We start from the raw sequence: 24581 nt of genomic DNA on the forward strand, positions 1-24581 counted from the left end.
TGATGATGATGACGTGTGATACGTGCATATGGTTGATATGGTGCATATGGAGTGCGCAGTAGAAGTAGGCGGTAGGACAGTTCGAAAAGATACCGGGAAGCTATTTCAGGTGACGAAAGATCTGATTAAGAAGCGCCAAAACATGAAGGCATCTAACACTACCGATAGAATAGAACTAACGGAGCTATCAAAGTTAATAAATAAGCGCAAGGTAGCCGACATAAGGAAGTTTAATATGGAGAGAATCGAGCATGCTATAAAGAACGGAGGTAGCCTAAAAACAGTGAAGAGGAAACTAGGCATAGGTAAAAACCAGATGTATGCATTAAGAGACAAGCAGGGCAATGTCATTAGCAATATGGATAAGATAGTTAACGTAGCCGAAGAGTTCTACACTGAGCTGTACAGTAGCCAATGTAATCAGAGCGCCAATGAGAAAGACAGCAGTGCACAGCAATGCGTCATCCCGCCAGTAACGAAAGATGAAGTAAAGAAAGCCTTAGAAGCAATGAAAAGGGGAAAAGCAGCTGGGGAGGATCAGGTAACAGCAGATCTGTTGAAGGATGGAGGGGACATCGTGCTAGAAAAACTAGCCACCCTGTATACGCAATGCCTTATGACCTCGACTGTACCAGAAGCTTGGAAGAATGCAAACATTATCTTAATTCATAAGAAGGGAGACGCCAAGGACTTGAAAAATTACAGGCCGATCAGCTTACTATCCGTTGCCTACAAAGTATTTACTAAGGTAATCGCTAATAGAGTCAGGGCAACGTTAGACTTTAATCAACGAAATGATCAGGCAGGCTTTCGTAAAGGATATTCCACAATAGATCATATTCACACTATCAATCAGGTGATAGAGAAATGCGCAGAATATAACCAACCTCTATATATAGCTTTCATTGATTACGAGAAAGCATTCGACTCAGTGGAAACCTCAGCAGTCATACAGGCATTGCGTAATCAGGGGGTAGAAGAGCCTTATGTCAAAATACTGGAAGATATATATAGCAACTGCACAGCTACTATAGTCCTCCATAAAGTCAGCAATAAAATTCCAATAAGGAAGGGCGTCAGGCAAGGAGACACGATATCGCCAATGCTGTTCACCGCATGTTTGCAGGAGGTATTTCGAGGCCTGAATTGGGAACAGTTGGGAATAAGAATAAATGGAGAATACCTAAATAATCTGAGATTTGCTGATGACATTGCCTTGCTGAGTCACTCAGGAGGTGAACTGCAAATCATGATCAACGAGTTAGACAGGCAGAGCAGATCGATGGGTCTAAAAATTAACATGCAGAAAACCAAGGTAATGTTCAACAGTCTAGCAAGGGAACAACAGTTCACAATTGGCAGTGAGAGCCTAGAAATTGTGCCGGAATACGTCTACTTAGGGCAGGTAGTGACAGCTGATCCGGATCATGAGAGGGAGATAACTAGAAGGATAAGAATGGGGTGGAGCGCATATGGCAAATTCTCGCAGATCATGAGTGGCAGTTTACCAATTTCCCTCAAGAGGAAAGTGTACAACAGCATAATCTTACCGGTACTTACCTACGGGGCAGAAACGTGGAGGCTAACGAAAAGAGTTCAACTTAAGTTAAGGACAACGCAGCGAGCCATGGAAAGAAAAATGATAGGTGTAACGTTAAGAGATCGGAAGCGGGCAGAGTGGGTGAGGGAACAAACACGGGTTAATGACATCCTAGTCGAAATCAAGAGAAAGAAATGGGCTTGGGCAGGGCATGTGATCCGAAGGCAAGATAACCGCTGGTCTTTAAGGGTAACGGAGTGGGTTCCAAGAGAAAGTAAGCGTAGCAGGGGGCGGCAGAAGGTTAGATGGGCGGATGAGATTAAGAAGTTTGCAGGCAAAGGGTGGATGCAGCTGGCAAAGGATAGGGTTAATTGGAGAGACATGGGAGAGGCCTTTGCCCTGCAGTGGGTGTAGTAAGGCTGATGATGATGATGATGATGATGATGATGATGGTTGTCATATATCTGTCTCAAGTGAAGGCAAAATGTACAGGGATCGAATAATGCATTAAAAGAAGCTGGGTGCCGCAACCTTTATAGAAGAGCGGCTTTTCTAGTGGAAACGCTACTCTTTGTACTAGAATGACGAGAATCGCAAGCACTCGCCGGACCAACAGCATTACGCATAAGCCAGGGAAATAATGTGAAAGAATGTGAATGGGACAAGGATACGGCAATGACAGAAACAAGGCAAGAGAATCGTCCTGTACTTATGGCCTGCGACACATTCCTCCCTTCAACATAGCTAAAAGCCGTTTATTCAAATGCGTTAGCATTAGAACCCCCGTGTTGGGAAAATTTGTCCGTCCCTCTGAAGCCTCGGTTGGAGAGTGGCAAAGTGGAAAGAGGAAAATCCTCAGAGAGAAATCTCAGAGAGAAGAGAGAAGGAAAGTGAGAGAGGGAAGACAAACAGAGGGTGGGATGCGATGGTTGGCGGGTGGGGAGAGTGGAGCAGGGTACGGCGCGTCGCACGGTGATCGACAGAATGGATCACGCCTCCTGCTCGCAAGGTGTGAACCAGACAGCAACAGCGGCTACTCCGTCCGGGGATGAACAGTAATGCTAACGCATACTCTGCGGCATCAGTCTAGTTGATCGTATATAATTTTCGTTCTACGGTTTAACTTACCCGAGGCCGTTTTCCAGCGTATGTGCGGCGGTGGTTCACCGTCTGCCTGGCAGTCAACCACCACCGAGTGTCCCGTCACCGCCACCACGTCCCGGGGCTCGGAACTCCAGCTGGGGGCCACTGCGAGCGCCGTGAGCGTTGAAAGCAAGCCCGCTCGGCCCACGCTGCGTTGGCGATGGGTGAGACGGCTCTTTGGCGCTCCCCAAAATACCTCGCTCACTGAGTATCTCTGGTACTTCTTATTAATGGTGCACTGCATCAACTGTTGGCCACCTCAGAAGAACGACTGCACAACAACTTCGAAAAAGATATCAACCATGTTCATAAGGCAAATTTCTGCGAAATATACGGGCATCGAATTAACTGTATCCTTTTCAATGCTCTTGATGTTGACGGGCGCGTGGACACACTGACACGCACGCACGCACGCACGCACAATTATCAGCAAGTCAGGACAGGAGCTAGCCTAGCGGCCTATAGCGCTTTAGCGGGAGGCGACTGGGTCATTCCTTTTTTAGTCTTTCTTACGTCACGAATGATATCAGTGCTCCATGTCTAAATGTTCAGTGCCATGCGCCACATGGTGGCAGCCGATGGAACTAGAAGCGCTTGTCCAAATTCCTGGTAATGCATGTACATGCACTAAAATGATTCAATCTAGATATTTACATCATTTTCATCACATAATGTACATGCAGGCATTGCCCAGGTGGCACTGCAACTGTACCACTGCGCACGTAGAAACTGCTGCCGTCAGCCTCTTGGGCCTCGACAAGTGGGACACCACAGTCTGAACGATGAGAGGCGCTCGTTCGACTCATAATTTTATTTGACTATGTTCAAATAATGGAGCACAGTTAGCTGACCCAAGCCACGGGTGGCTCCGACAGTACACGGATGATCATGCCTATAAGAACAGGCAGGTGGCGTGGAAAAGCTCTGCGGGTTAAAGTCACTGGATAAGTTTTCTAGCGACTCTACAGCGTGTGGGTTGAAAAATCCTTGCTCCTCTATCTAAGATTTGTGTTACTGCGCTGCGATCGACAAGGCCATCTTCATCACAGGTTTCGTGTAATGCTCGATGGGGGCTATATGCGTCCAATAAATAAGTTGCGGCGAAGACTGTACCGTAAATTATTTGCGCTGGAAAGGCTTCAGCAATCCATTCGTGCATACTTCGTGCGCTCGTATCTGTCCGGTTCTCGGCCAGAAACAAGAAACGCATAAATGGACGCGTGCATAGCCTCTGCTTGCTTTTAGCTTCATGGAGACATTGCTTTTCTATTTTTGTTGTGGACAGCGCTGCCGCAGCGATAAGCCCGAATGTATGATGGCATGCATAAATAGAACACCACTATAAACCCCACTGGCTCTCTTTATGCTAATCGACAAGCACCCCTTGAAACCGCCCGCATCGAAATCGTAGGTACAATTAAGTATCCTGCGGTGTAACGACGAAGGCTATCATGCGGGGCGCATATATATATATATATATATATATATATATATATATATATATATATATATATATATATATATATATATATATATATATATATATATATATATATATATATATATATATATATATATATATATATATATATATATAAGTCCATGGCCTGACACAGAGCAAGAACTCATACGTTTTATTGAAAACTTCAACCTCGTCCACCCCAACATATCTTTCACTTACACGTACTCCAACACCACAATTAACTTTCTAGATGTTGAGATATCGGTAAACAAAGGCTCATTTACAACCAGTGTATATAGAAAATCCGACGGACCGCCAACAATACCTACACTTCCAAAGCTGCCATCCTCGTCACTCTAAAACAAGCATCCCATACTCTCAGGCACATCGATTTAAAAGAATATGTTCCCAAGACGAGGACTTCGTAACAAATTCCAAAAGCATGCGAGAAGTCCTCATTAAGCAACGATACCCCCCCGCCATTGTCGACGATGCCATTGAAAAGGCATCTAAACTCAACCGAGAGCAAATACTGGAGGGACGCCGCTACAGCGAGGAAACAGATCACCGGGCAAATCACGTACTTACCTTCACCAGTAACCCGCCTAACGTAAACAAAATCCTCAGAAAACATTTCAACATTCTTGAACAAAGCGAGCGCCTCACCAAAATTTTCACTGCTCTCTCTGACGCGGTCTACAGACGACCAAAAAACATTCAAAACATTCTAGTACACTCAAAAACAAATAACCAGCCGGTTTTGGGGTGCCGGCCTTGTGGAAAAAGTAGATGCCAGGTCTGCAAATTTATACAAACATCAAGCTGTGCGGTAAGCACAGCTTCAGGCTTCAAATGAAAAATTAATGGCAACTTTGATTGTGATTCCTGCAATGTAATATACTTCCTAGAATGCAGTGTTGCAGTATGCAGTACATTGGACAGACCGCCAACCCTCTACGAATTCGCTTTAATAACCACCGCGCGCATATCTTATCCCTACCCAACCTTCCCTTGTCAAAACACATTAATGAGAGAAACCACCCATTTGATGCATGAGTTAACAGTCCTACAGGGTGGGTTCCACAACACCCGGGAAAGAGAACAACGCGAGTCGTGCTTTATTTACAACTTTGGAGCAATTCCTCACAGCATTAATGAAAGTCCAGGTGTATTGTCCTCCATCCGTCCCTTGCAGGGCCGTTGCTAACATTACGAGAGCCAGCCTGACATACCTCGGTCGTTTCTTGCCAGCGATATATATATATATATATATATATATATATATATATATATATATATATATATATATATATATATATATATATATATATATATATATATATATATATATATATATATATATATATACCTATGCCTCTTCCAATCAAATAAATCTTTGAAAAGCTTGATGACATCAGGAGCGCTCATAAGAGCATTTTCTCAGAGCAGTCATTTGGACTGAAACTATACTTGTTCTACATGAAATGATGTCAGCTCAAGTTGTCTTATTGCGTAGTTTGTCAAGTCAGTCGCGGCTTGCGCGTTTGTGCCCTGCCACCAGAGCGGCGGCCGGTTTTGAGGGAGGCGAAACGCAAAGGCGCCCGTGTCCTGCGCGTTGTCAGCTAGTGCACATTAAGGGTTCCCAGTTGGTCGAAATTATTCCGGAGGCCTCCATTACGGCACCTCTTTGTCCCTTTCTTTTTTTAATCTGTCCTTTATACCTTCCCTTACGGCTCGGTTACAGTGTCCACCGAGAAGTAGGACAGTTACTGCGCTATTTCCTTTCCTCAAAAACCAGTTTTATTTTTTAGGAGAGGCACGGCGGTGCAAAGACAGCGCCAACCTTTGACCCTGAGCACGGCGCTGTGGCTGGCTGTGGCCCAGGCGTTGGAGGCGCGGCACGTGTAGTTGCCGTCGTCGTGCGGGGTCAGTGCGTCCAGGGACAGCGCCGACATGAAGCCGTCCTGCTTCGCGGCTTTCGCCAGGGGCGCGCCGTCCTTCAGCCACTCGATGACGATGGGCGGCTCTCCCGCGTGCACGAAGCAGCTGAGCCCCGCGCGCATCCCTTCTTGCAGCTCGTCCAGCCACCGGAATGGCGTAATCTGCGGACCCGCTGTGCGAAAACGCCGACGTAACCTTATGAAGTCACTGCTCGGGTCGCTTTGAGGTGTGGCGGGTGAACAAGGACAGACTGCACCACGCACGAATCGGATGTGAACCCACTGAATGCAGCGCATATAGAACGGGAAAAAAGAAGCCAGCCATGCAGTTTACATGGCAAGGTGCGCTCATGCGTGCTGTTTCCCTCCGGCCGCCGCGATGGCTGAGTGGTTATGGCCCTCGGCTGCTGACCCAAAAGACGCGGGTTCGGTCGCATTTCGAGGGACGAGAAATTCTAGAGGTCCGCGTGCTGTACGATTTCTGTGCATGCTAAAGAACTCCAGGTGGTTGAAATTTCTGGAGCCCTTGATTACGACCTCCCTCATAGGCTGAGTCGCTTTCAGATGTTAAACTCCAATAAACCATGAACAAAACCAAGAGGGACCTGCGACTGACGTCCTAGGAGCAGTAGTGATCCGACGCTGCATGCATCCCTATCGTCAGAAGTAGCTTGACTGTAACGGAATTAATTTTTTCCTTCCGGAGAATACATTACCTGTGTCATGTTTTTGTCATTTTCGAACTTAAGGCGCGTTCACACTTGGGCATTCGGTGGCGAGAGCGAGCGGAATCCGCTGCAGTAATTCCGCCGAAATGCCCAGCGGAAATCCCGATTAGTCTAGCACCGATTTCTGCCTCCGGGAAAAATTCCACCAAATCTCGCCGGCCAATCGGAAGGCGAGTACAAAGTTGTATTCCCTCGGCGCCAAATATGGCGGCGCCCTTCGATGCAGGACGCCTCGCTTCGGACTGGATCCGTCCTTGTTATTGCCTTTTTCAGCGCGTTCACTGGCCATAAATGGGCCACCGGCCTTTCGCTTCGTCTCATCTCGCACATAAGGAAACGTAGGAGGGTATCCATTTGATTTATTTTCAATTCGCACAGCACACGGGCCTCTAGAAATTCTCCTCCATCGAAATTCGACCGCCGCGGCCGGGATCGAACCCACGTGTTTCGGGTCAGCAGCCGAGCGCCGTAACCACTGAGCCACCGCGGCGGCCGCTGTGAAATCTGGCAGCCTAACACTACCGTCTCGATTTTTTTTCCCTCGAAAAAGTGCGTCGAATAATATTATGCATGTCCGCTCTTTAAAGGCTCCAATGGTGCAAGTAGTACGTCCCAGTTCCATGAATGTATATCTACTTTGGCCAAGCGGTATATTCTCGCTTGCTTATGTTCAAAGGGTCATTGGGACCAAATTGAAGTTGATCTGTATCAATAGACTCCGAATTTTTAACGGCAAAGAGGCAGCTCTCACTGAAAACGAAGGTTCCATAATCTCGAAAAGAAAAAAAAAACAAAATTTACAAGTGTCGCCACCAACGACCGATTTCGCAACTAAGCCGTGTGCGTCAACTGTGGTTTAAACGCGGATCCCAGATCTATGCTACGCCACCATTCATTTCAAAACGGAGGCAACAAGTTCTGGCTGTAGACGTCACGAGATTCAATCGAGTGGCCGGATAATTCTTTAATGGCGTTTTCTCAGCCACAAATGTGTGTTTTTTTTTGCTGCGGAACATACGTTAACGTACGAAGAAAGAACCATCGATAGAGTTTTCCCCAGTGTTCGTTTCAGAAGTAACAAACTGAAACACAGGTGCCGTAGCCTTACTCCTGATGATGACGCGGACAACCTGCTGCACAGGTTGACCGGCCAGGCTCTCCACGGAACAGGTGTACTCTCCGGCGTCCTTAACCTTGGTGAGGGTCTCCAGAAGGAGCGTGCCATTGGGGAACACGGTCTGCCTCTGGTTCACGGGCAGCTCGCTTCCGTCTGCAGAGAACGTTGCGAAGGTAGACTCATTCCGCGTACTTGGTTGCTCTGTTATTGTCTTTGAAAATTTGTCAGGCTTCAAGAGAAGCAGTTTAAAATGTTTAAAGTGAAGTATTCTCGATATTGAAAGGCCGAAGAAGTGGAAAACAAGATATGTTGGTGATACTGCCACTAAAAATATTCAACAAACACACCGTTGTGTTAGAAGCACCCCTAGAACTTTTCATTACTCGTGGAGCATGTTTAACTATATGACGCTCCCTTAGACTTCGATAGGTTTATTCACGCTCATCGTAGAACTCATAATCTTAGATTATTTGCAACCACCACCAAATCAAGCTGTACAGAAATGCATGCCCTTGGCACTCCTTGTTACCCTGATGAGCCTTGGTCGTTACCTTGAAAGGTAAACGGGGGAAATATTGTGGAGGCGGAACAAATATGGCTAAATATCTCTGCGTGGACATGTTCGCGCACGAATTTCGTGGGACTGAGCACTTTTCGACTCATTCTCCTTGAGTGAATAAAATGAACGATGACTGAGAGTGTAACACGTAAACCTTTGGAAGACACTGGCGGCATTCACTGGTATTTTCATTGCTTTCCCATAAATTTGTTCATTCAAGCAAGGATACTTAGTTTAATGAGCTCAGAAAATAATTATTTTTTAGATCTCCATCTATGGCCGTAGATGCTTTTGCGCCCAAGTAGAGAGTAGCGGTGCTTCACGTCGCGATTTAGGAGCCAAGCAGTTAATCCAGCCAAGCAACAGATGTGTCTGACGCTCTTGCTTGAATGCCCGTTCACATTGGTTTGCAGGCTCGGCTTGTGCAGGGTGCGCACCTTTGTACCAAATGACCTTGTCGTACGGGTACCCTCCGAAGGGGCACTGCAGCCTGAGCCGGTGTCCCTCGAGCGCCGTGGCGTTGTACGCGGGCCTCGTGAACAGCGGGCCGCGCACGTCCAGCCGGAAGGCGTGCGCCGTCCGGCCTGCCGCGTTGGTGGCCACGCACTCATATTGGCCCCCATCGGCCGTCTCTACTGAGGTCCAGTTGAGGAAGCTCACCGCGTCCCCCGTCGCCGTGTCACTGGTCGACCAGACGCGCAGCCGCGGCCCGCCTCCGGACACGGGCCACGCCCCGTCCAGCGTCCACGAGATGGAGGGCGCCGGGTCGCCGGACGCCCGGCAGCCCAGACTGGCGGGTGCCCGGGGGCTGAGGCTGCCAGAAGTGCCGTACGTGCGTTCCATGCGCGGGGCACGCTCTGCAACGGCGCACGCCTACGTCATTATTCAGTTCAGTAAGCAGCAGGGAGCATTGACTACTGCTATTTTTGCTAACATTTTTGGCTAGTCGCATTGGACTTGATCGAGTACTTGTGTGTAAAAAAAAATGCAGCGCTGCTCGGTAGAGCAGTCGCACCACCCAATAGGTTTGTTAGCATTGTAGCAGGCTTTGCTAGGCTCTGAAACAATACGAGTTAGGAGCCAGAGGTTTCAAGGTAACGATAGGGCTCTAGGCCACAACACCATGGGCGTTCCATCGTAATTTAAGTTCAGCCAGTCCGACAGCCGCCAAAAGAATGTCATCATCATCATCATCATAAGCCAGACTACAGCCACTGCAGGGCAAAGGCCTCTCCCATGTCTCTGCAATTAATCCTTTCCTTTGCCAGCTGCGCCCACCCTATTCCTGCAAACTTCCTAATCTCATCCGCCCACCTAACTTTCTTCCTCCCCCTGCTACGCTTGCCTTCTCTGGAATCCACTCCATTACCCTTAAGGACCAGCGGTTAACTTGCCTTCGCATTACATGCCCGGCCCAAGCCCATTCCTTCCTCTTGAAGCCGCCGCGGTGGCTGAGTGGTTATGGCGCTCGGCTGCTGGCCCAAAAGACGCGGGTTCGATCCCGGCCGTGGCGGTCGAATTTCGATGGAGGCGAAATTCTAGAGGCCCGTGTACTGTGCGATGTCAGTGCACGTTAAAGAACCCCAGGTGGTCGAAATTTCCGGAGCCCTTCACTACGGCGTCTCTCATAGCCTGAGTCGCTTTGGGACGTTAAACCCCTGTAAACCATAAAGCAACCTTCCTCTTGATTTCGACTAGGGTGTCATTAACCCGCGTTAATGACGCCTACTTAGGGCAGGTAGTGACAGCTGCTACAAATGATGTGAGGGAAATAACTAGAAGGATAAGAATGGGGTGGAGCGCATATGGCAGGTTCTCTCAGAAATGAATGTACGTCGGGCATTTTGGGTGCACAAAGGTTCTCTCGAAAAGACTTGGACACTTTCTCGCCCATCTCCCCAGAAGTGTCCTCACCTCCGACGACAAGTTCTGCCGTCGCCTGCGCCACCCTGCGGCCATCCCTGGCGGCGGCGAAGCACTGCAGCATGCCCCCCTGGTGGCGGCCCACGGCGGCGGCGCGCACGAAGCCCCGCTCGAGGCGCGCGAAGCCCGCGGGCAGCGGGGCCCCGTTGAGGCGCCACTCGAGAGATGCCTCGGCGCTGCTCGCGTTGCACTGGAAGGACACCGAGTCGCCGGCCTCGGCACGCACCAGCCGGGGACGGACGCTCACCGATAGCTCGCCTGCACGGGCGAAAGGGGAGGGGGGGGGGGGGGGGGGGCGCACGTGTGAACTGGCACACTTCCGGAAAGCTTAGTAACAAGCAATATACACAGAAAAGCACACCACAGCCCCAGATCCTATCTTTAATGTAAAAGACAGCAGTAAGTAAACGACTAAAACGTGCTGATAATAGAGGCGTCTAAATTAAGTGACATAAGTCTAAAGTATTACGTGACGGTTTAGACGTTCAGTCGTAGCGGATAAGAGACGGTCACTGCCACGCCTTACCATGGCACTTGCAGATATATGTAAGAGTCTCACACAGTTCGCCACTCCGATGAACGAGGCGAAAAAGTCTTAGTCAAGCTGTTAGTGTGTATGCGTGTGTTCTTCAAAAACTTTTGAGCTCCAAACTATTTTTGCGTTTCGACGCGACGGCGTCAAATGTCCCGTTCAGGGGGCAACCCGGCGTCGGCGTCACTGGAAAATCCCGACTGGTCGACAGGGTAGTGAAGCAGAAAAGCAGCTTTGCTGAGAAGAATAAAGGGAATCGAACCGCTGTCCTCTTGGGCCGGGAACCGGGAACGCTATCTCCACACCACTGGGGAACGTTCCCTCAGTGAGATTACGAACACCCCACACCGCACATTAGGCATATTACATGATACAAAAGAAGTGGGCGCAAAACTTGGACAAGGACGAGAAGAAACACAAACGACGACTGACAAGCGCCCGACAACACGCTCTTCTAGGCGTATTACATTACAGGAACACCTAGGTAATTAGAGTCACTAGTTATCGTCACCAATTAATAGAAAAGATTTTGTGCCAGGGGACCTCCAAGCGCCCTTAGGGACCCTTTAACGCTGTAGCGTCGAACTTAAATTCTATGAAAGAAAGAAAAAGGCGGTTCGACGAAATAAGCTGTTTTCTTTATTGTGCAGTGCTCCTTGTGTCGACGATCTGAACAGAACAAGCTGTTTGTCCGATAGGGGCTTACGCCTTCCTAGTGAGCTCGTCTTTCTCACGGACTAATCTACCCTCTCACTCTCCTTCACTTCTTTGATAGGACAGTCTCATGGAAAGGTTTCGCGTCAGCTTTGCAGAGCGGACAAAAGGGACCGGTGTGCAACAAGACCTTCGCGCTGCCACCAGTGCGGTGATAATTGGCCCAAGCGTCAAACGCATTGTGTTGAGCACAAAGAGGTGGCTCACCAAGCAGACGGGGTTTTGTCTTGCGCTTGCTTATTTAGGCTCTGAGAGGGTCAGGCTAACGCAATAGGGGTCAGAGAACGCGAGATAGCAACCTCCCTTGAGATTCGACTTCGGCTACAGACTAAGCTTGTTTACTTGTGCTGTTTGTTAGTTTTTTCCTCCTATCTAGCACTACTTCGACCGCGTGAGAGGTAGTAAACCTTTCCAGGCACCCGTGCGTCAGGTGTGGTCTTTAGTTGCTTTGGTGGCAAGTTGCGCCAGTCCTTTGTAAGTGTTCTTTGTACTCGTCCTTTGCATTAAAATTGGAATTCCGGATCTTTACACTAGTCTTCCGGACTGTTCCGCAAGCTTTTGAAGCGTCGCTCCACTGTCTATACTTGTATGTTCCATTCTCGCAAAAACGCTTCTCTCAAAGCTTCCCACCGGATAAAAACACGTTGGCGGCGAGGGTGCCTTAAGCAACATCGTTGATGATTTCATAACTTAGTTTAGAATTTCAGAACTTTCATCTTTGACGCTTTCAATGAGAACGTGCGTATTCTTATTTCAGTGAACTTTCAGTACCTTATACTTTTACACTCACCGTGATCATTCAAGTTTCTGAAAAAATATTTCAAGTTTCTCGAGAATTTTATGGCCAGAAATCCCAATTGCTTGTCTTGCAACATATAACGACATGGGTTAACGCATTAGCTTTCACTTCGAAGCTGACTGGATTCTGCTCGCCTTGCTCCGTGCAGCGAGCGCCAATACAAAGATTTGGTATAGCACGACTGGCATTGCGCTGTCGCCTTCCACTTCTACGGGGAGCTATCTGCGCATGCGCACATGGCTGCGACAGGCGCACACCTGTCGCTGCGCTGGCGTAGCTCAGTCCCCGTGTAAGCGGACTGCTGCGGCGGAATGACAATCGCGCTGAGATAAGTCTCTCTAGGGCCTCCGTGTTGGACGAGAAGGTTGGCTATCAAGCACAAAATGATAAGTAAAATGAGTTTCCGTGGCCTAAGCCGCGTTAAGCGCACGGGATTTATGTATAAACGAGAAATTTTAACACGCACGGTGTTATAAAAGAGCGAAAGTGGAGAACTCCAGAAGGAAGCCAAAATACGGTGTCGTAGTTACGGTCAAGAGAGATAGAGAGATAGAGAGAATTCGCAGTGGAGATATGCGGTCGGTGCACTCTAAAAACGAAGAAGTAAAAATAGAGTAATATATCCTCTAGCGCACTTACTTTTGTAAAAAGGCAGTTTAATACGTTTTTCCTCCCATATATGCGCATTTGTGTTTAGACTGTGAGCGCAACCGAAATGCTCGTTGCAGCCAGTAATTTCGCTTTAGTGGGCACGACGAAGAATGACTGACTGCGTGCATGCTGCATCACCTCGTCCGAAGGTTGGACAGCGTCTGATAAGAAGGGAGCGGCCTACCACGATGGGTTGCATTTATTCGCAGTACTGATGGGCATCAAAGCACGACCGCGGAAGAGATTTGCAATGCCGACTGATTTGCTCGTTCCGGGGATCGATAGTGAGCATCGGGAGCAGCGCCCGAGCAGTTCCACAATTTCTCGGACCACCGAAAGCGCTTCAGATATTGTGCGCCAGGTGCACCGCGTCCCGGAACGCACCGCCGGGGGAAGTTGGGAGATGCCCCCCTCGCCGTGTGGATAATCGATTCGGTTGTGTTCGCTGATGGTTTTTCGAAGTTCCCCCGGTTTTCCGAAAGAATGTCGCATCGCTCATCCCTGCGTAGCAAGCGTTTGTTGCGTTCTGCTCAGTGCGCGTATACCGTGGTTAGAAAAGTGTCGGCACTAGTATCTGGCTTAGATTAAGTCCTTGATTGTATAGGTTCTGCGCTGGCAACGATACTCGGGAACACTGTTCAAGAAAAACAAAGTTGTTTACAGCAGAATCACAGGTTACTTCCGAGAACACTGGGAATGATCAAGGTTTTTTATATTTCTATCTTCACTGCAGTTTTTTTTTGTTTGAGTGGCCCAACTGTGCGTTTTGCGGATGCACGCAGCCCATTTAGTTCAACGTTAGTGGAACCGCTGTACCTGGTTTTTCTGGGAAGCACACCGGTAATTTTTTAAAGATAGCTTTCTTTAAAGATAAACAGAAGCTTTTTTGAGGCATAGCAGTACCAGTGTTGGCGGACGCCAGAAAACAGGCAAATCACGTGAAATATTAAATTAGTTAACTAAATTCTAATAGTAAACTTCTGACTATTGCAGATAGGCGGCCTGATTACGATTAGAGATTTGTACCTTACCGTTAGCAGTAGTAGAATCATTTTTTTTTAGTTTCGAAAATGGTATTACCCTCGCCGCTGTGGCTCAACAAATTTGGGCCATTTCTCGCACCATTCGAAAACCGCGCACCTGCGGGGGGCGCGAAGTGACGTCCATCAAATCACGTCACTGCGGGCCACATGTACGGCATGTGCCACGTGGCTTTTTTTTTTGTGTCACCCTCGCTGCGGGGCTCCCCGGTGTTCGGCTCCAGCGCGGGTGGGGCAGAGAAAGTCACGTGGGACATGCGGCACGCAGTGACGCGATTTGATGGACGTCACTTCGCGCTCCCAGCAAGGCGCGCGGTTTTCGAATGGTGCGAGAAATGGCCCAAATTTGTTGAGCCACAGCGCCGAGGGTAATTGCATTTTCGAAATTCTAAACGATGATATGGCTACCACTATCGGCCGGATACAAAACTCCGATTGCTATCAGGCGCCTATCTGTAGTAATTAGAAAGTTAACAATTAGAATTCAGTTCTTCACTTTACTTGTTTGCATGGTTCCCATATTTTCTGACATGTGTCACACTATGGCGCAAAAATTCTTTCTTTTTCTTAAAAAGCTATTTTTTAAAATTAACGGCGGGCTTCCTCGAAGCTCCTGATGTAAGCTCAGCCTACGCGTAGGAGAAGCCGGCACACACACACCTTGGACCGCTAGCGAGAGCGTGGCCCTGGCCTCCCCCAGGCTGTTGGACGCCACGCACACGTACTGCCCCTCGTCCTCGGGCTGGACGCCTCCACTCCAGTGCAGGACTCCGTCCAGTGCCGCAGGCGCAGGCGCAGGCGGGAGGGGCAGGAGCCGCTGCCCTTGCCTCCGGTACCACCTGCCACCACCGGGGTGCAGATGCGGAGCGTTGTGAAGCTAGGAAGGCATGCACTACATCACGCGTGGTCACCAATGCACAGTGGGAAGTTATCCGCTCACGGCAGCTTCTATGGCTATCGCGTAGGCACATTACAAACGAGAAAATTTGTGCACATAAAACATAAAACACGTAGAGGAAAGAAACACAAACAAAATGACAGGTAAGCTCAAGACAAAAATATCCTGCGGCACAGCGTCCTCCCAGAATGTGCGTTAAACTTTAAAAATTAACAATTGCGCAACTTCCTTTGAAAATCCGCCATACAAGCGGGAACGACAGAAACATGCAAACGAATGAGAGGCAAAAGGAATAAATTGTTTTCTTGTATGGAGATCGCACACTTAATGTTGGCAGTGTCTCTGCAGTGCTCACTTGAACTTGGGCGGCGGCCAGCCCTGGGCCAGGCAGACGAGGTCAGTCGGGCGACCCTGGTCCGCGGTCACTTGGCCCGTATGGAAAGCGATCGATGGTGTCTGGCTTCCCGTCGGCTCTGCGGACGCAGTGCGCAAGAATAAATACGGTGTGCGCTGATAATAACGCTAATCGAAATAAAAAACACTGAGGCTTTAGCTGGACTATTTTTGGAAACCTCAGTTATATTTGGTTGTCCTGGTGGGTTTCGTATGGAGGAATACGCACTTAAAGCCGTCGACAGCATTGACCCTGCCACGATAAGTCCGCGACTACAAGGCCATTAACACAGTAAGATGTAACTCGCGTCTTTGAAACACAAAAAGAGAGCGACAAAGCAAGGATTAAACTGCCCGCTCAAAAACGGATTTGTAGTCTATGCGTACGCTTTCTGCATTATATGTACTCCATACGATACAGGCACAATATTCCTACAAGAGGCGAAATGCCAGGCGTCGGTTATAGCCACGAAATACAAAAAAAGATTCCCTTAGAGGTAAGCAAAATCTTATTGCGCCTTTCGGCGAGATGAACAGGAACTACGATTTCACTCATATTAAATGTTTGCACAAAGCCTATCTGCTGAGTTCATTATGTGCACATTCGATAGGTCCGAATACGCTCCCCCCCCCCCCCCCTCCCAGAAAAAAAAAAAACTCCAGGCGACCATCAAAGACTCACAAAGTAAAAGCCCTACATGAGCCTTAACTTCAACTCGCTATAAAGTTACTGTCTACCGCGGTGGGTCGGCCGGCCAGCTGCGCTGAAATTGACAGTGTCCTTGATGGTCATTTGGTAGATTTTTAATGTGTATCATTGCTTTCAATGAGTGATAGTCGGAAAGCAAGAGATCAAAAAGGAAGAAATCAGGAAAGTAAGCAGCTTCAGGTACTGTGCGGCCAAAGTAAGAAATTACTGAAAACTGGGGGATATGGGGAATAGGTTGGACGCAAAACGCAGGCTGGATGATAAAACTAGAGAGACATGTCAGAGGTATTCTGCGAGAGGATGGCACCTCTCCGTCTATAGGAACAAGTTTATTAGATGGTGGTGACACCGGCCATTATTCATGCTGTGGAGACAGCAGCTCTGTAGAAATAGAGTGTCAGGAAAATGGAAGTTACCAAGATAAGAATGCTTAGAGTGATGTGTGGAGTCACCAGGATGGACCAAGTGCGAAATGATCATATGAGGGGCATGGTTAAGGTGGAAAGCATGCGAGCCAAACTACAGGAGTCAAAGCTCCGTTGATTTGCTCCTGTGGGTTGAAGAATATGTCGGAAGAAGTGTGTTAGAGATAGACCCCCCCCCCCCCCCCAAAAAAAAAATAAAGACGATACGGGGTCGACCGAAGAGGATGCGGAAAGTGGTCTTCGCATGAAGAAGATGCCAGTAGAGAGAGCCCAGGCCAGGAGTATGTGGTGGGCTCCCACCAGAAACAGCGACCGCAAAAGACAAGGGGAATACGACGGAGGAAAAAGAATGGTCATACAAATATTGCAGTTATTTGTCATAGAGAAATTGCGCATCCAGGGCCCTGATAATGAAGCCTCAGAATTCGTGGTTCCAAAGTGCATGTGCAAGTTTAATAAGAAGGTAAGGTGCAAGTTTGATAAGAAGTGGGCGTAGGCGGAATGGATAATCTTTTCTAGGGCATTGATCAGAGGAAGTTCATAACTTGTAAACATTTCATATCCTGTTAATGCAACTTTGAAGACTGAACCGTTCCTGCGAAAGTAGCAGTTACAAATGTGTCATTCACTTCCGCGGCATGACCGAGGCGGATGGTGGGAGGCGGGCCCTTAGGGCGAATGAGTAGGCTGTTCTTGACACCGCGTGCTGCTTTATTCAGCTGCCGCTATTTTAAAAGAAAACTTGCTTCTTTGTTCTTTTTACAGCACTTATTTCCCGACTCGAAACTACAAACCTCGCTTTGCGTGCATTTAGATGCATAGACGGCACAATTAATTACGGGCTTTAAGCAATGTACAACACAATGTACAGGTTAATTAACCTGTCTTCTTTGACGGTTCCGAGGTGCTAAACAAAATATTGGAAGCGAGAAGAATGCTCCAAGGCGCGAAAAGTCAGATTGAGCCCGGCGATAAAATCGTGCGTCGTTAATTAAAAGCAGGACAACAAGCACGAAGGAAGGAAAGCGTTGTGACGTTTTTTTTTTTAAATCTAGTAGTGAGGCTGCGAACTAGATTCCTTTGTTGTTAAGGAAGTAACTCAAATAGAAGTTCGTTGCATAACATGGATGCAAAAAATATTTTCAAGCAACATTTCTTTTAGCGCCTGCTTTCATCAATATTCAGCACCAGTCCCCTGCGGGTATCGTGCATGCATTTATCCATGCATAGCTAAAGAAAACTGAAAAACTAAGCCATGTAAAAAAATGAGATATGTTGACCCTGTGAACAAAATCAGTGGTTAAGAAAGCACGAACAGTACAAGGTAAGGGGAATGTCGAATGGCTAAAACCACCCTGTACTTGCCAGTGCATTGCTTTTCACTTTGAAAAGGACAAACAAAGTTGAGCTGTCTGAGTTAAGTGGGACGCATAAATTATTCTCCATGGAAGATGTTTCACTCTGGAGCAAGGGTGAAAAGTTGTTGGAACAATTAATTACCCGAGCCTGTGCTTTTCGTAATTGGATTCGGAGATAGCAGTGAGATGTTAGTGATCGGGCACCTAACAAAAATGGCCATTAACTTCGAGTAGCAGGGCGTTAAGTATGTTTAAGCTGAACCTTTTGGCGACAAAAATTTTGGGACACATCAGTGGACTTCCCTTAAGACTGCTTTTGACGTTTTTGTATATGCGCATGTGACCTAAGAATCAAATTCAGCTGCCAGTGCTAGCTACACTGTGTGAGAGAGCTAAATCATCAGCGTTCATTAATATATTTTTGCCTTTTTGATAATGGGTCAGAGGACAAATAAATATGGAGCTGAACAAGCCAGTTAACCACTGCAGTTCATGGAAAAACAGTTAAGTTCGTTAGTCAGGTACTCTTGTTAAATTAATTTACCAACCAGCTGAACACAGTTGTTCAAGAAAGGAAATCGATCAATCAATCAATCAATCAATCAATCAATCAATCAATCAATCAATCAATCAATCAATCAATCAATCAATCAATCAATCAATCAATCAAACAAACAATCAATCAATCAATCAATACTTCCGGCTCACCCGTGGCGTGGTAGTGCGCGTAGTTTGCGCTCGTCCGGTTGCGGCGGGTGAGCACGTCCTCCGTGTGGCAGCGGAACCGCGCAGCCTGCGTCAGCGCCCGCACGTACAGGTCGCCCGATGACGTCATCACGTACCGCTCTGCGAAGGAGAGGCCGTGTGAAACAGCTGGAATGAACAAAACATGGAGCAGTTCATTCAAATTCTAAACAGGCGTCATAAAATTTTGAGGACTCTCTGAAAAAAAAAAAAGATTGAGATTTGGGGGGAGGGTGGTCACAGGTTATGACAATAATAACTAGAATGTGGCACGCAAGCCCGCCAGTGGTGTTCAAATGCACAATAGCTTGTCCTTAAGCTTCTGCTTTCGCTCAGACTGAACGTGAAGCTCCATTTCCATGCACGTGTCAGGTTTTTGAGGGGACCGGTCCCACAAGCACTAGGCTGGGACCGCAGTGGCAGCGGCCGCCGTCCGGGCGCGCCCGACCTGTAAGTCGCGGCAGCCGAGCAGGGTGGCCTCCCAGTCCTCCCTGGTAGGGTTGGGGTTGGGGGGAATAGCCGGGTTGGAGGGGCAGGCCCATCCCATGTGCACACGTGTAAGATAGCATGGTGCTTTACTATTCACGGAGAGGGCGGGAGGTGACATAACGGTTTTATTCGATTTCTTTTTCATCCTGATTATTTTTGTGGTTCGCGATTGCATCATATCACCAAGGGGTTAACAAAACGTAAGAGCTCGAAAATATGCAAAACGGCGCAGCTTATCAGTTAAAACTTAAGCGCTAACTGCAAAGAAATGCACTTCTAGTAATGTAGCGCTAACTGCAAAGCGCTGACCTGAAGCGATAAGTGAAATCGACTGCGTTTATAATTCTGTCATTCTCCCGTTGTACAATGTCTTCGTTGCCGAACTCCTTGGTTTGAATTTCTCCAAAGCGCGCTTCGACGGCCTGCCTCTCCGCTTTCAAACTTCAGACAGCGACTTCTTTCTTGTTTTTTTTATTCGAGAAACAAAAAATTGCTTGCCTCGCACGATACTGCCACCAACAACAAACAAGTGGGATTTTAGCAGACCTCCGTAATTTCGATATATTGCATACCATCTCTAGATTGTGAAAATCGCCAATGAAAGCGATGAAAATTTAGTGCCCTTTTCGGTGACAAAACACGGTTTTTGAAGTATCTAAAGCTCCAGTGCATTTTTCTATGGTGGTTTCAAATTGAACAGATACAGCTCTTTCCATTGTTCAATGCCCTGTTTGTCGAAACAGCGAAAAATTGTTCACAACTGGCACTATAACAAAAACGGTTACCTTGTCTCACGCTGCAGGGCTGTTAGCCCATGCGTCCACAAGCATATATACTTCGCGTCGCGCCCGAGTTGTCTAATGCTGCACCGCACAGATGAAGAGGTTCTGAGATCGAACTTTCGCTACCACCCTGTGTTATTTTTACGCGAAAAAATTACAGCCGTTAAGTTCTTGTCAAGCGCCATGTGGTAGCGAAACAAGTGAACTAGACTGCTGTCCTGAAGTTTTGTTAACGATTCACGTTTGGAGCGCCGAACTGCTTGTCAAGACTATTTGTAACCATTAGAATTCTTGCGACTCGCGGTCATGGAACTCGCACTCGAGAACACGCATGAAACAAGTACTGCCGCGCTCTTAGTCCAAAGGCCCTTCGTTAAACGAACTAAACACTCGCAAGCAGCATGATACAGATGAATATTGCACAGATTCCATACATCCTAAGAGAAGAGACCTGTGGCTCGTGCTCTGAGGAGCATGTTCTTTCATAAAGGCACTTCAAAGGCCATTACGTGCTCAAGCGCAGTCCAAGCGACGACAGTTTATAGGACCAGTGTGCAGCCTGAAGCGCGAGATGTACTTGGAGGGAGGGTTGAAGTAAGTTTGAAAACGCAAGTACCCTTCGAGAAAAGTTCATCTTTGATTGAAGTTTGTGGTGTTAAGGGCAAATAAAAATTACATTATTTCTCTTTTTATTTCTTCCGCTCTACTCTGGCGGGAGGAATGATCGTTATCGCGAACTCCAGTCTGGAAATCCATTTCTCGAGGTGGATTGAAAATTGGGAGGCGAGAATGAAAGCCGCCATATCTTTTTCCCTCTTTGTTTATTTCGTTGAAGTCAGAAAACTGAGAGCAGCTTTTCTTTCTGGACCAGTAACCGGACGTTCACCGTTGCTCCCGCCAAAGCGGCAATGAGCAGCGATTTGAAATTAAGATAGCGTTAAAGAAAATCGTCAACACATCTTTCCTGAGGCAAGCATTTATCACAGCGCCATCGCCTGTGAGCCCGTATACTTTTTCACTTCATAACAGGCTAGCTTAGAGTGAAACGTGGCGACACCGAAGGCAAAGCTTTTCTTTTAATTTTTGCCCGTAACAGTTCGCCGATAAGAGTCCCAAGCAACGACCTCTACTCTACGTCCCTCAGTGTCTTTGCGGTATTTTTCCGAGAGGCAGCATTCAAGTGGGAAACTAATCTAGAAACTGAATGTCACGTACGGAAAAGGTGCGAAATGCCGTAGAAGTTGAGTCGGCAGAGCGAACTTTCGATCGCGGTTCGTGTGCCTCCTCCATCCAACGGAGACTTCTCAAGACGAGTCAGCGACACGAACTTGAAGCTGACAGCCCTTATCCGAGGATCTCCGGATCACTTCGGATCCTCGTAGCTGTCGTCATTAATCGATATCGGATCAAGCGGTGCGCGGAACCAACGCAGCCACCGGCTCTCGCCAGCAGCCTGCACTCGTGTGGGACTTCTAGTGAGCGGCTACTGGCGTTTCCCTGCCCATTCTCGCTGTTGCTATTCTTGTGCCACACGGGCAGAGCACTGCATGTAGAAGGTGACGCAAGTCTGTACACGGTGGCTGCACCTACGTCACCTTTTGGGACTGCAGGAACAGTTATGCGCTAGCATGGATCGTGATGGAGGACGGCTTTCACTTCTATAGCGAGGCTGTGATGCAATCTAGCGTGGCTGGTGTAACACTGTGTTTTATTTCGATTCTGGTGTTTTTTCAACGTTCGCCACTCCAAATGAATTATAGTCGTCGAAAGCCTGTGTGGATGGGAAAGAGCGACCACAGTCAGGCAGATATATAATTATAGTGACACCGCTTCACTGTCCCGACCATGACTGAGTCCTGCTTTTCTTTCCGATCGTTTTCAGCCTTCGTGTTTTTTTTTTATTCTGGCATAAGCCCACTTTCAGCTATGTCAACTGTCACATATTCGTCAGTGAAAAAATTCTTCCATTTGCTAGTTTCTATGTACAAGAGAAAAAAAAAAAACCTCGTCTGAGTGCATCGTCAAGAAATCAGACAAAGGAAACACATGTTTCTCCATGATTGGCCTTGGATTCTCTGCGTTGGCGGTGTCGGGTCTAGCCTGCCGCTGTAGCTTCGAGGATGTTGTCAGGGCCGAACAGCAAGCAAACATTTCGTCGGGAATGAAAATGAAAAATGAAGGCTCTTGCAAGGGGCCGCTAATGTTCACCAGTATCAAGGCCCAACTAATGGTGCAGAATTTCTTATCAAACCATATTGATTCAGCGACCTCACAATGAAATGATGAGCCACAGCCGCTGCCCATAAATTTGTGCACGGACGCCGCCCCCCGCAAAGCCCAGGCACGTTGCAAACGAATGCTACCGCTCACTACAGATACAGAACCTCGCCCGAAAATGGGTAAACGAAAAGAAGATATGAATTCGCGTGCATAATTCTGCACCACAGAGAGCGCCGAATGTCGGAGCAAAAGTAGGACTTACCATCGCGTGCCGCGGCTTGCTCTGGAGGAAGTGAGCCTCAGTACCAAATTTTCGTGCCTCCATATCAGCCCCCTAATTATCATTCGTCACACCCAGGGAGAGAAAGAGAGAGAGAGAGAGAGAGAGAGAGAGAGAGAGGGGGGGCATTCAGAGCCCGCTTTCTAAATGCATCAGATAACGACGCTAGGTGCTCCGCATGGCAAAGGCTGTGCCGCTGTGTTCGTGTCACATGAAGCGCGTGCGACGCCTATTCAGTGAAACTGCATGCACCGATCGTCGCGGCGGCTGTCGTTGGCGTACGTGACTCGCCCCGCAGCAATCAGCATTAGTACTGATGAAAGCCGATCCGTTGACAACAGAACGCGTGAGGGACCGCGCTTCACTTGCAAAGTATGCAGCTTCGAGAAATGCATGCATCCTGGGGACAGCCTTTCTTTCCTCGCTTTGTCGCGCATTGATCTGCTTGGACGAAGTGTGTGGGTACCTAGAGTTGAATAACCTTTGTTGTTCCATACCAAGCTAGGCCCCGTAGCGCAGAACTTGTTCAGGTGTCACTGCTGCACACCTCATGCACCGCTTTATAGAAGGCTGTCCTGACAGCCGCAATGGTGTTAGAGGCCATCGCCGTACGCGAATTGAGCCGTGCGTATGGGCTTCACGTTGTTTCCGGTTCTGTCTGGATGTAACTAGGGTGGCTGTGATGAAAAACGTAACCACTCTGACGAACAACGCAGAACTCTTAGCCTAAAAGTGCAAGGGGGTATTTAAGAAGGGCCACAATTCAAGGTGGGCTTAATTGAGACAATAAAGTGGGTAGAGCTGAAACGTAACCAACGTATTGGGTAACCATAAGAATGCGCTAGGCTGCAGCTTGCTGCCACCACCTAGCTGAAACAGCGACCCGACAAGTTATAACGGGCTCCGTTCACCAGAAAAGTCGATGTAGGAGTTGTGGGCGTTGGCGTTATGAGCAAAAACCATGGGCATGGCTCTGACAGGTGGTGCCCAGAGAGCAGGCTATGAGGTAATAGCGCCCCCTAGGTCACGTGACCTTGCGGCGTCATCACAACCTGCACACTGGGTAGTGAGCAAACTGCCCACCATGACAGGTGGCAAGTAAATTAATGATTGGTCGCTCGGGAAGAGCAATCTGGGCAGCACAAGGCCCACCGCTGGAAGCACCTGCCATCGCAAAGCAGGCAGTGGCGCATCGCTTAACCTCTGCACCATTGCGCCAGGAGGGGTATGAGGACTTTCAGGTGTCTATGAACGTAAAGCAGATAATAGCCTTCCGCATAGATGCGAATTAACCCATTAGCTATCGCGTCATACCCTTAAGGCGGAGCTTAAGTGCACCGTTCAATTTTTTCACTCCCTTCGTGCAAACAAGATTCGTACGTTAATCTCTCAATACGTTATAAGAATCACGGCACTATTTCACCAATGATTAAATGCTTCTCTCGTTTTGGTATACGTGACCGTTCCCGAGACTGTCGTGAAAGGAGAAAGATGGAGGGGATGCGTTTGCGGAATAAACATGACCGCCGGGCATGATATATATCTGCGGTATAAAAACGAAGCCGATGACATTAACATGCATAGAGTCGCATGCGTTTCTGCAGGGGTGCGAAGATAAACTGTGAGCGAGTGAGAGATGGTTCGGAATAATAAGTTATTTTAATACTCCCTCGTTCTAATTTTTCAGTACACAGTGAACAAACCCGAGTGGTTAAAGTTAATGCGCACCTTTTCACCACGGCGCGCCGCATCGCACACAATGTCGCTTCTTAACATCAATATTCACGAATCAAGAGCAAAGAGTACTGTATCGAGAATGCCGCGTAAAAAGAGATCATAATATCAGTATGCAGATCTGCAGACGCTAACGAGAAACTTCGTCTCATTTCATTGGTAATTCCAACGAAGCGCGCTGCTTCGGCAACCTTACTCAGTTCGCTTGGTTGCCGCTCTGATGGATATCACGAGAGACGTGCAGGAAAATGAAATCGGAATTAGCGAGAGCGCCGAAAAACGGAACGAATCAGCAATGTAGTAATCTTCCTTCATCTTTTTTTGTATGCGACTGTGGTAAGAAGAGCAAAGTAGCCGCGGAGAACGGAAGCAGCTTAATCGAGTTCGGGTTTCTGTCGTGG

General features: G+C 47.9%; 1 protein-coding gene across 1 annotated transcript in view; it reads right to left on the bottom strand.

Annotated features, from left to right (window-relative positions):
- Positions 1–24581, bottom strand: part of LOC144128754 (cell adhesion molecule Dscam1-like) — a 188500-nt gene that overhangs the window by 37036 nt on the left and 126883 nt on the right. The window contains exons 5-12 of the mRNA XM_077662411.1: positions 18640–18777; positions 15402–15519; positions 14809–14987; positions 10404–10670; positions 8927–9346; positions 7922–8083; positions 5989–6258; positions 2669–2788 (exon numbers count right to left, since the gene is read on the bottom strand). Of these exons, the coding sequence (XP_077518537.1) occupies positions 2669–2788; positions 5989–6258; positions 7922–8083; positions 8927–9346; positions 10404–10670; positions 14809–14987; positions 15402–15519; positions 18640–18777 (1674 nt within the window). The remainder of the gene's footprint in view (positions 1–2668; positions 2789–5988; positions 6259–7921; positions 8084–8926; positions 9347–10403; positions 10671–14808; positions 14988–15401; positions 15520–18639; positions 18778–24581) is intronic.

Source organism: Amblyomma americanum, chromosome 4 (genome assembly GCF_052857255.1).
Source record: "Amblyomma americanum isolate KBUSLIRL-KWMA chromosome 4, ASM5285725v1, whole genome shotgun sequence".
Lineage (NCBI taxonomy): Eukaryota > Metazoa > Arthropoda > Arachnida > Ixodida > Ixodidae > Amblyomma > Amblyomma americanum.